This window comes from Bubalus bubalis, chromosome 2, assembly GCF_019923935.1.
Source record: "Bubalus bubalis isolate 160015118507 breed Murrah chromosome 2, NDDB_SH_1, whole genome shotgun sequence".
In the NCBI taxonomy this organism is placed as follows: domain Eukaryota; kingdom Metazoa; phylum Chordata; class Mammalia; order Artiodactyla; family Bovidae; genus Bubalus; species Bubalus bubalis.
Window position 1 is genome coordinate 177,079,787 of NC_059158.1, and position 17,972 is coordinate 177,097,758.

The following is a 17,972-nucleotide window of genomic DNA, read 5'->3' on the forward strand; positions in this document are numbered from 1 at the left end:
CCCATATGAATTCTGGCAGAACTCTGGCGACTTGTTTTCTGGAAGGGATAAAACTAAATGGTCTCTAGACTGGGGGACTCAAAAGATGATGGGAACAGAGTGTGGAAAACTGAGGGCAATTGAGCGAACATAATGAATACTGATTGCAGCAACCCTCCCAGTCACCCCTCACCATCCAGTGCTGAGCAGATTCCACCCTCTGAACTGATAAAAAGAGATATTCCTCAATAATCAACTGAGCTAGATAGCTCAGCTGGTAAAGAATCCACCTGCAATGCAGGAGATCCTAGTTGGATTCCTGAGTAGGGAAAGATCCCCTGGAGAAGGGAAAGGCTACCCACTCCAGTATTCTGGCCTGGAGAATTCCATGGACTGTATAGTCCATGGGGTTGCAAAGAGTTGGACACAACTGAGTGACTTTCATTTTCATTTTCACTTTCCTCAACAATAGGGACAAGAAGCTCACCCTACAGTAAGGCCCAAAGGCGACCAGCCTATGCACTTAGAGCTAATTTAAAACTCACTCACCACTCTTAATCATAAGCTCAGCTAATTATTACTAGACTTCAGAAGAAAACTCTACATGAGATCAAAACAAAGGAAAGCAACTTTGGAGGAAAAGAACCTATGCAGGGCAAAGTAAATCTGTTGAAAACAATAAAGAATATTATGACAGAAATATTCAGAGCATAAAAGAAATCTCCTAGAAATTAAAAACATAATAGTATAAAAGAAAAATTTAATAGAATATAAAGATGAAGAAATCTTTCAAGAGCTAGAGAAAAAAAGACATGAAAATTAGAGAACTATTTCATGAGGTCCATCACCGAGCAGTTATTGGCAATCAAGAAAGAGGAAGACATGGGATTTAGGAAACAAAAGAGTCAATACAGGAGAGACACAGTTCCCAGGTGAAGAAGGATACCCCAGGATGACAGCTGTGTACCGCACACAGGGACACATGTCCATACTGGAGCAGTGTGCCCCAACAGACATACTGAAGGCTGTCATACCAAGAGCTCTGCTGCCGTTTATTCTCTTTTTTAAGGAAGATAATGCTCAGGTGAGCTGGTCTTGACTAAATGCTGGTGAATTTCTTCTCAAAATACTGAGCTTCCTGATGAGATCAGAGACTCATTTCATCCTACAGAAGTGTTCTTTAACCTATTCCTAAAAGCTGCAGGTCGTAGAAGGAAATGGCAACCCAGTATTCTTGCCTGGAGAATCCCAGGGATGGAGGCGCCTGGTGGGCTGCTGTCTATGGGATCGACAGAGTCAGACATGACTGAAGCGACTTGGCAGCAGCAGCACCAAAAGCTGCAAGCAGGTCATGATCAACTTAGGAGAGACCACAGAGTTGCTCATTCCCTTTGACCATTATTCTTCTGCCAAGTGTCCAAGACTGAAGCCTTGCCCAAAACAACTTCCAGGACTAAGTCTTGACTCTGTCCATGACTTCCACAGAAGGGATGCTGTGAAAATTAGGAATCTGAAGCAAGTGTGGCCCACTGATGCCTGGGGTGTCCCCAAGATCCTTTTAGGACCCAAGAGGTACAGTGATCTACTTAATAATAGTAAAGAATGAGTTGCGTTTTCCACTGTGCTGACACTTGTACTGAGGGCACAAAAGCAATGGCAGGCGAAGCTGCTGGCTCCTCCACACGGTCAGGGCAGCGGCGCCAAACTGAAGGACGCACAATCTTCACCTCTGTAGAGTCATAGTTAGAAATGATGAAAATTTAAGAAATAAAATCCTTGATAATTTGTAAAAACTATTATTAGTTTTAATAAATCTCAAGCCTTCTATATGTCTTTTTACAGCTTCGCATGATGAAATGATAAATACAATGGTCACCTTCACAAAAGGCACTTGTATAATTGAATTGCAAGCCAAACTAGTCCTTTTTTTCATGAAATACCATTTTTATTGGAAAGATTACATGAAAAACTATGTTGTTCAAGCTTAGATGTTGCACAGATATTTTCTTAAAAAGGAATGGAATCTGTCACTCTAAGTAAAACTGACAGTACTTGTTGCCAGTGAGGTACATCAAGCTTTCAAGAGAAAATTTGAATTTTGGAAAACGTACCTATTACAGTGAGCTTGCCAACTTCCCAATACCTAAAGACTTTGCACTGAGACCAGTGGTGGCATTAACAAATGTAATTTTAAAATATAATAAACTGTGTAAACATCTGTCCATGTAAGTAACAAATGTCCTAGAAGCCTTGGGTCTGTCCCACTAAATCTCTCACTTTAATTTTCAGAATGCAACAAATGATTCTTTTTCAATGTATCTACATAACTGTTAGTTAATCTAACTGTAACAAAATTCTCAAACATCTTTTAAAGGCTCCATCTTCTTAGAAACAAACTCATTTTGCATTCAGAATTCTTATTCTTTGTCAATGGCACTGAGTAGACCGTAACCAGTAAACCAAATTCTTATCATACGTACATTTTGTGAGCAATTAAAAAAACCCTACAAACTATTCTATAAAAATAAGCTCAAGGATATACTATACAATGCAGGGAATATAACCAAATTAAATTTAAAAAATAAAAAAATAGAAGTGGAAAAAAATCCTCTCACTAGCACAGAAGACAAACCTTTTCTCACATTAGTGATCAAAAGCACATATTAATTTATATTTCAACTGACTAGTAGCCAACTATAACTTTCATAGCAACTTCCCCTTTGGAATTCTCTAGTAAATTTAACAGAGAAGGCAATGGCACCCCACTCCAGTACTCTTGCCTAGAAAATCCCATGGACGGAGGAGCCTGGTAGGCTGAAGTCCATGGGGTCGCGAAGAGTCAGACACGACTGAGCGACTTCCCTTTCACTTTTCACTTTCATGCATTCGAGAAGGAAATGGCAACCCACTCCAGTGTTCTTGCCTGGAGAATCCCAGGGACGGGGGAGCCTGGTGGGCTGCTGTCTATGGGGTCGCACAGAGTCGGACACAACTGAAGCGACTTAGCAGCAGCAGCAGCAGCAGCAAATTTAAGTTATTGTTGTTTAGTCGCTAAGCCATGTCTGGCTCTTTTGTGACCTCCATGGACTATAGGCTCCTCTCTTGAGGGGATTTCCCAGGCAAGAATACTGGAGTGGATTGCCATTTCCTTCGCCAGGGCATCTTCCTGACCCAGGGATTGAACCTGTGTCTCCTACATTGGCAGGCAGAGTCTTTACCGCTAAGTCACCAAGGGAGCCCAAATTTAAGTTACATTTAATTTTAAGTTGAATTTAATTAGTTTAATAGTAAGTTTACTCAGATTAAAGTCTATTTACGATATGCTTAAATTAGGTGAGGTAAAGAGGTCATTCAAGGGGAAAAAAAATATTCCCCATAAAAGCCTTTGGAATTGTCATATGTTACACTAGCTCATCATATGGACATGTTCTTTAGGATTTGTCACCAGGCAACTATTAATATATCAACTCAATTTACCGAATTGTTCATAAATAACGCCCCAGAAGCTACAAATTTATGAAAAAAGTACTAACTGCCCTCTACTGTTCGAACTAAGAATTTCACTGATGAGCTACATGTAATGTACACTTCAGAGTGAAAAAAAGCCAAAGTCCTAAAGAAGCCATTTAGGATCATTAAAATCAGAGGAGAAATTCTGATCTGACAAGGTTTAAAACAGCAGTCTTCTCAAAACAAGACAACAGCTATTAATCTGAGCGGTCTGATTACTTAATTGTACCAGGAGCCCAAAGAGCCTAATTTCAGTCATCTATGGTAACTGTGGGCTTCCCTGGTGGCCCAGCGGTAAAGAATCCACCTGCCAATGCAGAGGATGCAGGGTCGGGAAGAGCCCTGGAGAAGGAAACGGCAACCCACTCCAGTATTCTCACCAGGGAAATCCCATGGACAGAGGAGCCCACAGCCAATGGGGTTGCAAAAGAGTCGGACACAACAGTGAAGTTTTGCTTCACTATGTGTGAATAGAATAGAAACCTGGAACACTTTAACTATACTATTTCAAGTTATGGGCCTCCCAGACGGTGCTAGTGGTAAAGAATCAGCCTGCCAATGCAAGAGACATAAGAGATGCAGGTTCAATCCCTGGGTTGGGAAGATGCCCTGGAGGAGGGCATGGCATCCCAGTCTGGTATTCCTGCCTGGAGAATTCCCATGGACAGAGGAGCCTGCTGGGTTACAGTCCATGGGTTGAAAAGAGTCGGACAGGACTGAAGTTAACTGAGCATGCACTTCAAAAGTTACATTGCCATAAAATGAGATTCAGATTTTTCCCATTTGGTGAAGAATCACAAAATGTTCAAATCAAAACCTGCCTCTAGCAGGCTGAGGTTAATCAAGGAAAACTGTCTCTGGTTGCTTTTTTTTCTGCTGATGCATATTTTATTTTTATTTTTTATTATTTATCTTTGGGTGTACTGGCTCTTAGTTGCAGTTCTCAGGCTTCTGGTTGTGGTGTGCAGGCTCCTCTCCAGTTGTGGCGTGTGGGCTCCAGTGCGCGAGGGCTCAGTAGCTGCAGTGTGCAGGCTTGGTTGTAAGCTTCCAGGCACATAGGATCTTAGTTCCCCAAGGACCAGGGATCAAATCCAAGTCCCCTGCATTGGAAGCCAGATTCTTAACCACTGGACTACCAGTGGTGCATATTTTAAGTAGAAAGTACTTCCTAACTAGTCTTCCCAGTGTATAGTTTGGATTTGTTTTTTTTTCTTTTTTAGCTGTTATACTTTTAATGGAGTGAGGTATAATATTCATCAATGTGCAAGAAGGTTTTACATACTCATTAGCATAGTGATTAATGTAAATTTAGGGATATACAATGTGTTAAACTCCAAAAACTGTATCTGCACTCTAACTACTGAGCCCGTGCACCACAACCAAGATCCTACTTGCTCACCGCAACTAAGACCCAATGCAGGCAAATAAATAAATAAATATTTTAAATTTAAATAAATAAAACTACAAAGTTGCCTGCAACCTAAGATAATGGAAAGGCTCCTTTTAAAGTTTTTACCCATCATCTTTACTTTTAAAGTTCTCAACGGTATCTGGGAGAAGTAGAAAAGAATAGAAGACTCATTTCAGCTATGCCTCAAGAATTCTAATGAAGCTGTATGGCAATGACACTGGAACTATGACGTTTCCCCCAAAGGGCTTTCTAGATGACCACATCACAAACTTCTAAAAGTATTTCCAGTAACATGTAGGCAAGCTGAGTGGCTTAATATTTAAAAGCCTGGAAAACAGCTAAGGTGTCTCATCCTAGAGAATTATAAAGCATGGTAGTAATACCATTTCTCTCCTACAGAGACACTTTTTAAAGCATGGAGGTAACCTTAAGGATACTAAAGAGACATCAATAGTTTTCATAAAGCTTCAATAAACACCCCAAGGCACAAATGTTCAAAATGATCCACTGATTATCCCAGACAGTACCTCTCTTTGTTTTCAATAGGAAAACAGAGTTGAGTACACAGTGACTGACTTTTTAGTCAAAAAGGTAAATATAAAACCTTTGTGTATCTAGATTTATACTCTCTTAGGTGGTGCTAGTGGTAAAGAACCCACCTTGCAATGCAGGAAACTTAAAAGACGCGGGTTTGATCCCTGGGTGGGGAAGATCCCCTGGAGAAGGGCATGGCAACCCACTCCAGTATTCTTGCCTACAGAATCCTACAGACAGAGGAACCTGGCAGGCTACAGTCCATAGAATTGCAAAGGGTTGGATATGACTGAAGTGACTTGGCTAGTCACTAGTTGCTAGTTACAGAATTTAAAACTTATTTTAACTTGTCAAATGGTTCTTTGCTTTATTTGAAGTAACTAACATTCTAGGGCACCTAGATCTCAAAGTCTGAGTGCCTCACAGCAATGTCAGAATAATTTTTTATAATACAAAAATGTTATATGCCTTTTCACTCTCATTAGCTCCAAACTGTACAGTCAGTTCTCCAAACTCTGCTGGGTATGTGACAACAAAATAAATTAAATGCAGGAAGCCAATACATGAATTCAGCTGTCTTCTATTAAACTAGACACTAGAGAGATTTGCAAAAATATAAAACAATGCCACTCTTCTTGTTAATCTTTTTTATTTGGGGAGTTATTTTTCATTAAAATTTTTTATTTATGTAACATATGAATGGTTTATTAATGTTATTTTTAAATGAATTAATATTCTAAAAACATCTCTATTTTAATTTTTAATATAGTAAATATAAATAGATATATGTTATACAAACAAAACTCTTTGGGGCCCTCAATTATACATGAGTATAAACGGATGCTGAGGTCAAAAAGTTTGAGAACTGATAGAGAGTTTAGCACAATAAACATGAAAAAAAGTCATTTTATTCTCAAAGCTTTAAGGGAGGTAAGGATAAAACACAAACATCATTTACTAAGAAAAAGGCAGGTGATACTTACCAAATGGATCTTCCATGCCACTATTAACCAGTTTAGGAAGGTGACAAATAGTTTCTAAAGACAGAAAAAGGCAAATGATATACTTAAAACATAATATCCATCACCTTTTATATTCCTTAAAAAATAAACCCAATTAAGTTACATTGATTATAGTTTAAACTGGGATTTAGTTTAAGGGAGTTGAGATACATACACATAAAAATACCATAAAACATTCAAGGCTAATTTTCATTTAAAAATATACAACATCCTCAGTTTCCTTAAATAAGTTCCCTTTCTAATCTCCATCCTGAATATTACCAGAGTGTAAGGGAAAAAGGCAAGTTAAGAAAAAATTTTTAGGAAGGGGGACAAAGAGAAAAAGGGAGGGGTGAGGAGGGGGAGAAGGAAGAGAGGGAGGAATAGAGAGCAGCGGGAAAAGGCCAAGTTTCTTTTTAAAAATTATTTAATTTTTGGCTGCTTGATGGGTTTCTCTTTGGTTGCAGTGTGCAGGCTTCTCACCACGGTGGCTTCTCTTGTAGCAGAGCACAGGCTTTAGAGCATGGGCTCAGCAGTTGTGGCACACAAGCTTAGTACCCTCGCGGCACATGGAATCCTCCCGGACCAGGGATCAAACCCACGTCCCCTGCACTTGCAGGCAGACTCTCAACCACTCCACAACCAGGGAAGTCCAAAAGTGAAGCGTTTATGCAACAAACAAACAAATAAACCCCACAAAACGCACATAAATATCTGGGAAAGAATATGAGGATATCATAGAATGAAGGAATTGGTTTTGCCTGAAGAAAGTAGAAAGTAGTTTAGTAAGTTAAGAATGCTCAAATGTGAAAACAAAACAAAAAAAGTTTTGAAAAAAGTTGAGTAAGTATAGATATTCAACATCCCTCACCCTTAATCAAAACAAGGACCAAATCTGCTCAATCTTGCTTTTTATCTCTTTCATAGCTTTGATCCCAAGAGTATTTATTAGTTAACAATTTGAATACTAGACTTCAATCTATAGTCTGCTTTTAAGTGAATACAACTAACAGTTGGGGCCAGCAGTGATCTGAGAAAATTAGGAGTGTGACAGAGTTTTGGAGTTGAATCACTCACAGACTAGCTGGCACTGAGGACTACTCAGTGGTAGGTGTAACAGAAATAATCCCTTGCACAAGGTGCTGGTCCAGTTAAACTTTCACTAGTGGTGAAGAGTGATGATCTATTTGTGGACAGAATGCTCTAGTTGATTGGATTTATGAGACACATGAAAAGTAAGGGGGAAATAATAATTATAATGATAATGTAATTGAATTGCTGACAAAGATCCTTCTAGTCAAAGCTATGGTTTTTCCAATAATCATGTATGGATGTGAGAGTTGGACCATAAAGAAAGCTGAACACCAAAGACTTAATGCTTTTGAACTGTGGTGTTGGAGAAGACTCTTGAGAGTCCCTTGGACTGCAAGGAGATCAAACCAGTCAATCCTAAAGGAAATCAACCCCGAATATTCACTGGAAGGACTGATGCTGAAGCTCCAATACTTCAGCCACCTGATGCAAAGAACTGACTCATTTGAAAAGACCCTGATGCTGGGAAAGACTGAAGGCAGGAGGAGAAGGGGATGACAGAGGATGAGGTGGTTGGATAGCATCACCAACTACCATCATCAGGTGGTTGATGGACATGAGCTTAAACAAGCTCCGGGAGTTGGTGATGGACAGGGAGACCTGGTGTGCTGCAGGCCATGGGGTCACAAAGATTGGACATGACTGAGCAACTAACTGCACTGAACTAAATTGATGGCTATTGCTAAACTCTACTGATCCTCTCGGAGAAGGCGATGGCACCCCACTCCAGTACTCTTGCCTGGAAAATCCCATGGACAGAGAAGCCTGGTAGGCTGCAGTCCATGGGGTCGCTAAGAGTTGGATACAACTGAGCAACTTCACTTTCACTTTTCACGTTCATGCACTGGAGAAGGAAATGGCAACCCACTCCAGTGTTCTTGCTTGGAGAATCCTAGGGACAGGGGAGCCTGGTGGGCTTCCGTCTATGGGGTCACACAGAGTCAGACACGACTGAAGTGACTTAGCAGCAGTAGCAGCAGCAACTGATGCTCTAGAAAACGACAACAAAAAGCTGAGTGATTAACAGTGAATTGAAAGTCAACTATGGGGAATTTGCTGGTGGTCTAGCTCAGCTGATAAAGAATCTGCCTGCAATTCAGGAGACCTGGGTTCAATCCCTGGGTTGGGAAGATCCCTGGAGAAAGGAATGACTACCCATTCCAGTGTTCTGACATGAGAATTCCACGGACAGAGGAGCCTGACAGGCTATAGTCCATGGGGTCACAAAGAGTCGGACACGACTGATCGACTTTCACTTTCCAGCACAGCCTTGGTTCAAGTCCTGGTTGGAGAGCTAAACTCCCATAAGTCCTGTTCAGTTCAGTTCAGTCCAGTCCAGTCGCTCAGTCGTGTCCGACTCTTTGCAACCCCATGAATCATAGCACGCCAGGCCTCCCTGTCCATCATCAACTCCCGGAGTTTACCAAAGTCCTGTGGTGTTCCTTAAATAAAGAAATAAGTAAGTAAAAAGAAATAAGAAAATCAAATATGAAGGCCACAGGACCTTTTACAAAGAAGCTCTTTAATTTACAAAGAAGTTCTTTTCTGTGGCAGCAGCAGGAGAGAAGAAGCTAGAAACCAGGCCCAGGAGTTAATCAACTGGTGCTGTGTAGCCCAGCACCACAGAAGGTTAACTCTCGGCCAAGGGAGGTATGCTATGCCAATATCAGGGTCCTGACTGGGAAAGAATGAGACTCTTAACACACGAGATGGAGATAGTGGAGTTGATGCCCCTCCAAAATTTTGAATGTGAAAGTGTCCCCTGAAAGAACAAAAGGGGCCCATCATCCCTATATGATCTGGCGCTCTCCCCTCACCTGAAGATAATGCAGAGACCTTCCCACCCTGCCCAGTAAACAATGTCTCCTCAGCACCTGCCACCCCCATGCCTCCTAGGTAGGAGGCCTTTAACTTATAGTAGGTCACAACATAACCCGGTCCAGATGTGCTATGCCTCATAAGGTCTGAAAGGAACTATAACCCAAGGGCGATGCAAGACTTAGCCAGCATGTACCCAACAGGGGCCAAGTGAGAGTGAATGTGAATTCTGAGGGGGCTTGAATGTGAGAACCAGAACATAAGGTTGCTGATCACTCTCCGAAGATAGAAGATCTAACACCCTGGCAAAAATCTCAGAATATGGTATGAACTTACCACTAGGATGGTTCCTAAAAGCTGGAAAAGCCATGGCCCATGATAAATAGCAATGCCAAAACTGCACAGGCAGACAGGGGAGGAAGGGATTAAAAGGCTCACATAATGAAGCTGGCTTGCTGAAATGGTCAGAAAATCCATCCAAGTATTATGTTACTTTAAGTTTCAAAGCTGTCCTCCCTAAGAGTTTGGCATAAAACTAATGCCACTGATAGCAATGGTGATGACATGATCCTAAAACAAAGGAGACCAGGCCATGGTACTTAATGTTTGAAGATGGACGCAATTACTATAAGGATCACCAAAGTCAGGGTGGCAGTCAAAGGGATCTGACTCACAGGCTTACGGAGACAGTTAATAAAGCCTGACATCACTAGAAGCAAAACAGACTAGCAGTTAATAAAAGCACTTCTCTATCTGTCACATCAAAAGAAATCAGGGATGGAAGATCAGGATGCTGAGGGCAGTTGCCTCAATTAAAAAAAGAAAATTCAGAATCAGTACCCAATTGCTGAACCTGAACCAGTTTCGGATTCTGACCCCTATGACTGAAGCAGGCCAGGTACCCAAGAGAAAAGAACTTGTAACACCAAAGCAAGTATAAAAATTCCCTAAGAAACCTATGGCCTAAGAGTAGTGTTAGTCGCTCAGCTGTGTCCAACTCTTTGTGACCCCACAGATTGTAGCCCGTCAGGCTCCTCTGTCCATGGGATTCTCCAGGCAAGAATACTGGAGGCGGTTGCCATTCCCTTCTCCAATGGCCTAAGAGACCCATAAGCTATAGGTCTCATGGACTCCACTAAGAAGGTTTCTGCATTTGAAGTTTAACGCTCTGCAGTCTCCAGTATTGTGGCCTCAAGAATTCCATGGACTGTATAGTCCGTGGGGTTGCAAAGAGTCAGACATGACTGAGTGACTTCGGATCTTCCCTGTAGCTCAGATGATAAAGAATCTGCCTGCAATGCAGGAGACCCAGGTTTGATCCCTGAGTTGGGAAGATGCTCTGGAGAAGGGAATGGCAATCCACTTCAGTATTCTTGCCTGGAGAATCTCATGAACAGAGCAGCCTGCTGGGCTACAGTCCATGGGGTCGCAAACAGTTGGACACGACTGAGCGACTAACACACGTTGTCACTATCTTAAAATCCTTAATAATTTTCTCTATGAATTTCAGTTCCATAGTGAAATCTGATAGTGAAAATAAAGCATGTGCTTGAAGCCTCAGTTCACACTCAGTCCACCTCTTCCTTTCTTTCCAGGAGGGGTCTCTTGGCCCCTCCCTCTGGCCCCACCTGGCCATCCGTTCCCTGCTCAGGCTGGGAGTGCTATGGCACTTCTGATGGGCAGTCTCTCGTGACCATTCTCAATCCAGGAGTACCCAGCACACAAACAATGCTGTCAGCTCTGTCTATGGTTGTTTACTCAGGCAACTGTAAACTGCATAAACAGGAATGCTAACTTTCTAAGGAAAGGTTGACATCAACATCTGGAGTCTGGAAGTATCATGCACTTAGGAGGACCAGGAAATAAACGAGTCCTGCCTAAGATCCAGTTCACAATGAACCCACTGGGTGTGTGGACCTCCTGGTGGTCATTTCCCTGGACCCCAAATGTATGCTAAAATAGACAAGCTTGGAAATTAGTTAGTCCTTGGCCTAAGGGATAAGAGTTATTATACTGGGAAAGGCCAAGTGGAAGAAAGCCTCTAAAAGTGGGTGCCCCATCCCACTTTCCAAGATAATACATACAAAAGAAGACAATATTGTATTCTAGGAGCAAGGGAGGGGAGATGACAGATATTAGCGCTGTACTCCTACAGGATGCAGGATTTACCATGTGGGTTCTGCAGGAACCAGACACATCCTGCAGGAAGGTAGGGGATCATCACAACATCTAACAGTAGCCACAACTGCAGCTGCCATGCCAGATGCGGTATCGTTGCTAGAGCCGATTAACACAGCCACAAGCAAAGTAAGCAGACAAACATGGAAGGATTAACTCTTTTTCTCTTACTCCTCCCAAGGAAGCAGGATCAAAAACAATTCACACGGAATGGATTACACCATACTTTTCCAGGACTATGTCAATTTTGCCACCATCTCATATAGTCCAGTCCTATGACAATGTGGACTTCCTGAAAAATATCACACTGACCTACTATATTAATGGTGGTGGTAGTTTAGTTGCTAAGTTGTGCCCAACTCTAAGTTGTGCGACCCCATGGACTGTAGCCCATCAGGCTCCTCTGTCCATGGGATTTCCCAGGCAAAAATACTGAAGTGGGTTGCTATTTCCTTCTCCAGGTGATTTTCTTAACCGAGGGGTCAAACCTATGTCTCCTGCATTGGCAGGTGAATTCTTTACCTGCTGAGTCGATCAGCACAGAATGAGCTCTCAATGCATGAGAAGCTCTGTCCAGGCTGGGTGAGGTGGGGGCAGGGACTAGCAAAGCTGAGGCCCAGCCCTGCCTTCAGAATCCAGTTGTTCTGCAGAAGAGTTTATTAATCAGCAGATATAGAACACCTGATGATGTGATACCAAGTTGACCATTCATCCAGAATCATCCACCATGACCTAGATTCTATGAGATATACCAAGTCGTAAGGTTGGTTGGGTCCAGCAATAATCCAACCTTTAGATGAAGGTGATACATCCAGTATCAAGCACAAGTAGGACCAGAAGTCATGCGCATGAGCAGACAGCCCAAACCCTCGTATCATCTACCACTGCTGCAAAGTGCCCCTGCCTTAGTATATACCTTTGGCCACTGGGGGGGCCCTCATAGCCAGCTGACAAAGGAAAAGTTCCCCCCTTCTTCACAGATGGCTGTAACAGAGTCCAAGTCAAAACTGGACAGTGGCTGCACTACAGTCTCATCAGGACATGGCACTGAAAGGCAGTGCCCAATGGGCAGAGCTTTAGACAGCAGCTTTGCCAACAAAGGTCCATCTAGTCAAGGCTATGGTTTTTCCAGTGGTCATGTATGGATGTGAGAGTTGGACTATAAAGAAAGCTGAGCGCCGAAGAATTGATGCTTTTGAACTGTGTTGTTGGAGAAAGACTCTTGAGAGTCCCTTGGACTGCAAGGAGATCCAACCAGTCCATCCTAAAGGAGATCAGTCCTAGGTGTTCATTGGAAGGACTGATGTTGAAGCTGAAACTCCAATACTTTGGCCACCTGATGCGAAGAGCCGACTCATTTGAAAAGACCCTGATGCTGGAAAAGATTGAGGGCAGGAGGAGAAGGGGACGACAGAGGATGAGATGGTTGGATGCCATCACCGACTCAACAGACATGGGTTTGGGTGAACTCCTGGAGTTGGTGATGGACAGGGAGGCCTGGCATGCTGCAGTGCACGGGGTCGCAAAGAGTCGGACACGACTGAGCGACTGAACTGAACTCTGGAAGAAACAGGGATGTTTTCTGGGTGTACATTTGCCTTTCCTCCAGTGAACAGTACATGAGAGTTACTGAAATGTTTAATGTACCAGTAAGCATCACCCCAAGGCTTCCTAGGCTCAGTGGTAAAGAATCCATCTGCCAGGACAGGAGACATGGATTTGATCCCTGGCTGGGGAGGATCCTGAGGAGCAGGAAATGGCAACCCGCTCCAGTATTCTTGCCTGGGAAATCCTAAGGACAGAGGAGCCTGGCGGGCTACAGTCCATGGGGTCGTAAAGAGCTGGACATGAATGAATGACTGAGCAAACAAGCATCAACTCACATAACATCATTTCATGACAAGGGGCCCACTCTGTAGTAGAGTAAGTGCAAGAAGGGATGGGATTTACTGGTTTATCACATACAACATCTAGAAGCTGCTAACCTAAAAGAGTATTGGAATGGCCTGATGAAACCACAGCTGAAGCACCAACTCAATAAGATATTTTATGACAGAAGAATATAATCTTCCAGGATATAATATATACACCAAATCAAAGACCTTCATATGTTACTATATTTTCAAAACAGGGAAAATAGATGGATGTGGGAAATGGTGGAGGGGGGGCAATGGCTGAAATACCATACCTTGTTTATTATCAAACCCCAAGACCTACCTGGGATCCCTGAAACTCTGAGTTCTGCAGAGTTAAAGATCTAGGTCATCAAAAAAAGGAATACTTCCACAGGAGACAAAAAGAGTCTCAAGAGGCTATAAGCTATGGCTACTGCCTGGGCATTGTGGAGTCCTTGCATCCAGGGATCACCAGGCAAGAAGAGGAACTACCATCTTGGCAGGGGTAACTAAACCTCCTTATCAGAAAGAAGGTTGCTATTCCGCACCACAAAGGAGACAGTGAACGTATATTTAGAATCCAGATGATCCACTTGGGTGCCTACTGGTATTCCTTTCCCAATTCTGATAGTATGGTAAACAGACAAGCTGGAAAACTAATCTGAGAAAAGCACGTATGTAACCAGTGGTTCAGATTCCTCAGGAATGAGGGTTTGGGTCCTACCACCAAGTAAAGTCATTGAGACTGGCAGAGATGATAGCTGAGGGCAAGGGGAATCCGAAATGGAGAGTGGAAGTAAAAATTACCAGTTGTAACCCTGAGACAGTTGCAGCAGCAGGAGATAAAGTACTAACCTTTCTATTCTAAGTATTCCCCAGGAAGAGAGGCCCTCTAGCTACACTCCCAACATATACAAAGTAGATGAGATGAAAGAAAATGAAAACGCGAAATACTAAAACTTACGGGATACACCTGGAAAGAGCAGTGCTTGTGTTTGTGTGCTCAGTTGTTCAGTGCTTAGAGGGAAATTTATAGCTGTAGGAAGAAAAACAAAATAAACCAAAAGGAAGGAAATAATAAGAATTACAGTGGAAATCAGTGAAGTAGAAAATACAAAAATTAGCTCAAAATAGGACTTCCCTGGTGGTCCAGTGGCTAAGACTCCAAGCTCCCAATGCCAGGAACCTGGGTTCGATTCCTGATCACGGAACTAGATCCCACATGCCACAGCTAAAGATCCCACATACTGCAAGAGAGATCAAAGATCACACAGGACACAACTAGGACTGGGCACGGCCCAATAAATAAACAAAATAAAACAGAAAAACTGAGCTGTGCCTATATATAGTAGGCACTCAATAACTGTTGAGCTAAGCAAGTGACTATTAAGAGCCAATTACATGCTAAGTACCACACCAGATAGTATGCAAAGAAGAGTAAGTTTATGGTCCTTAACCTTAAAAGCAATACCAGTAGAGAAAAACAGATGGTCAGATTAAGGAGACAGTATTAATACAATATATGTGTAATAATGGAAATACAGATAGTGAAGAAGAGAGTCTTCCCTCTCTAACCAGATGAGAAATAGGGCTGTACTTCTACATAATGCTAAAGCTCACCTCACTCCTTGATTTTAGTTCCAAAACAAAACTCAAGGCAGATTTTAGCTGGCAAGAGGTCAAACTTATCAAAATGAGTAGTATCTAAAAATATTATCAAGATGATGAAACCACTATATATTAGCAGAGAAGAGACAATTTAAAATATTATTTCCAGAACCGCGCGGGTCGCCATGGCGGAGCTGCAGCAGCTCCAGGTGCAGGAGGCGGTGGACTCCATGGTGAAGAGTCTGGAGAGAGAGAATATCCGGAAGATGCAGGGCCTCATGCTCCGGTGCAGCGCCGCCCATTGTGAGGAAAGCCAGGCGTCCATGCAGCAAGTGCACCAGTGCATTGAGTGCTGCCATGCACCTCTGGCTCAAGCCCAGGCCCCGGTGACCAGCGAGCTGGAGAAGTTCCAGGACCGCCTGGCCCGGTGCACCATGTATTGCAATGACAAGGCCAAAGATTCAATAGATGCAGGGAGTAAAGAGCTTCACGTGAAGCGGCAGCTGGAGACCTGCGTGACCAAGTGTGTGGATGACCACATGAACCTCATCCCAACCATGACCAGGAAGATGAAGGAGTCTCTCTCTTCCATTGGGAAATAGCTGTCTGCTAGTGGCCATCAGGGCTGAGGGCAGGAGTCAATTTAAAAAGAGGAATGGGGATTTGGGTCTTTTTAAGGAGAGTTGATGAATGAGGAAATTAAGAATGGCAGCAAGTCTAAGGCCTGTGTTTCTTTCCTCTGGACGCTGGTTCCTTTGTGTTTCGATCCTAGAGTGAAATGGAAAAAAAAGGTGCTAAAATTTGGGTCACAGATAGCACAGGAGGTTTGTTTGAGCCTGAATTTCATGTGGCAAATACTTCTCCTGCCAATAGGGAGTCTCCCTTGTACCAAACCAGGGCCCTCCAAGGAACCAGATCCTCTTACTGCACAGATACCAAGAAGCTGGCAGGTTCACGTAACCAGCTTATGGTCTAGTGGAGTATGAAAGGAGGTGTTCTATTTGGTGTCCACCTGCTGTTTACCAGAAGGATCACTACAACATTTTCCACAAACTAATAAAATCCATGCAGTCACTAATGCAGAAGGGGGCAGGGGGCTTCCGGGGGTTTGTTTTGCTTGTTTTCTTTTATAGACAAGGGCATGACATTAAAATGTAAAGTTGGGAGAGGCAGTTTGGATAAAAACTTTGAAAGGGTCCCTGCAGGTACTCATTTCTGACCATCAAGATGTGGATGTGTGTTTCTTAAAATTCTCACACATTACATCATTCAGCAGGGAGACCCTGCAAAAATGTAAGAAGCGACCTCACACTGGTAAGGGAAGCAGGTGCTCTCCCTCTCGCTGGCAGCCCTGGTGGGCCCTGAGGCCGCCTGCGGCAGAGTCAGCTGAGCGGCCAGACAATCTTACAGTGACACTCAGCCTTAAGGGGAAACGGGATTTTGGCAGTATAATATTCTCATATTCAGGAATGAACAGTGAAAGAGGAACTATTAGCTACTTAATTGAGAGGGTTGTGAAGGACGGGCTTTGGAAAAATCTGTTTGTCATGAAACAGAATGAAAGCCTAAACCCAGTGTTGCTTACTTTGCCCCCTGAAATAACAGAGCTTTGTTGAGACAATCCCCTGGCAACAAAAAAAGTCAAGGGAGGAAAGGTAAGCAACTCAGGGATGAACTGTGGCTCCTTCAGACTGTTAAAGGGACTGCCCTCCATTACCAAACACCACTTTTGTCAGGGCCTTTGCTACATGCGTTGTTCTTGCCCCAGTTCTGGCCCCTTATCATTTTGATAAGGACCTTGTCTTTTTACCGACTTGCTACTTGAAATTATAATATTGTCTGTCTGCTGTTTCAAGACTGTGATATATTTTCCTAGTGGTTTGGTTTTCGAAATAAATAAGACTTAATTTTGACTTGCTACTTGAAATTATAATATTGTCTGTCTGCTGTTTCAAGACTGTGATATATTTTCCTAGTGGTTTGGTTTTCGAAATAAATAAGACTTAATTTTCTTCCAAAAAAAAAATATTATTTCCATTTATTTCTTGGACTTTACTGAAAAGCAAACCATTAGAGGAATAAACAAGATTAAGAAACAATGGCCTTTTCATGAAGATGGCGCCGAAGCCAAAGCAAAGGCTTTGAAGGCCAAGAGAGCAATGTCAAAAGATGTCCACAGCCACACACACACACAAAAGATCCAGACCAAAACACTGCGGCTCAGGAGGCAGCCCAAATATCCCCGGAAGAGCGCCCCTAGGAGAAAGCAAACTTGACCACTATGCCATCATCAAATTCCCCCTCACCACCGAGTCAGCCATGAAGAAATAGAAGACAGCAACACACTGGTGTTCGCTGTGGATGTCAGGGCCAACAAGCACCAAAGCAAACAACTGCGAGAAGCTCTATGACACCGACGTAGGTAAAGTCAGTGCCCTGATCAGGCCTGATGGAGAGAAGAAGGCATATGTTCAACTGGCTCCTGACTATGATGCTTTGGATGCTGCCTATGAAACTGGGCTCATCTATCTAAACTGAGTCCAACTGGCTAATTCCAAATATAAAAGTTTTCACCATAAAAAAAAGAAACAGTGTATCAACTGCTCTTCTAGAGTGATCTACAATTGTTCAGACAGATGCTACTACTTAACACAAGGAGATAACACTGTAATCTACATGTACCTTTATTATCCGACACCACAGAATCTACCCTTTGGATTGGAAAACTTTTCGTTTCTTAAAATTACTTTCTTTGCTATTTCTCAATTATTCTTGTTAATACCACATAAAAATTTGGTAGCTACAAATAGTCAGTTCTTAAGAACTTCACTTGTTTTTGCTTTTTTGGGAAAATGGAACATTATAAAGAGATACAGATAAATTAAAAATGTAAATAGGATTTTGCAGAAATAAAAAATACTGAAAATTTTAAAATAGAGATTAACA

At 42.5% G+C, this 17,972-nt stretch overlaps 2 protein-coding genes across 6 annotated transcripts in view; one reads left to right on the plus strand and one right to left on the minus strand.

Annotated features, from left to right (window-relative positions):
- The window catches only part of PHACTR4 (phosphatase and actin regulator 4), a 107,193-nt gene that overhangs the window by 75,152 nt on the left and 14,069 nt on the right, over window positions 1-17,972 (minus strand). For 4 of the 5 annotated variants that reach the window (XM_025278611.3, XM_006049645.4, XM_025278612.3 and 1 more), the window contains exon 2: window positions 6,418-6,471. The exons of the other annotated variant lie outside the window; for it this stretch is intronic. Coding sequence is in view for 3 of the 4 variants with exons in the window: in XM_006049645.4 (XP_006049707.4) it covers window positions 6,418-6,433 (16 nt within the window). In the remaining variant the exon portion in view is untranslated. The remainder of the gene's footprint in view (window positions 1-6,417; window positions 6,472-17,972) is intronic. 5 annotated transcript variants of the gene reach the window in all.
- Window positions 15,212-15,668, plus strand: LOC102405907 (protein FAM136A-like). The gene has a single exon (XM_044938061.2). It carries the CDS (start codon window positions 15,212-15,214, stop codon window positions 15,626-15,628), a length of 417 nt encoding a protein of 138 aa, XP_044793996.2. The 3' UTR covers window positions 15,629-15,668.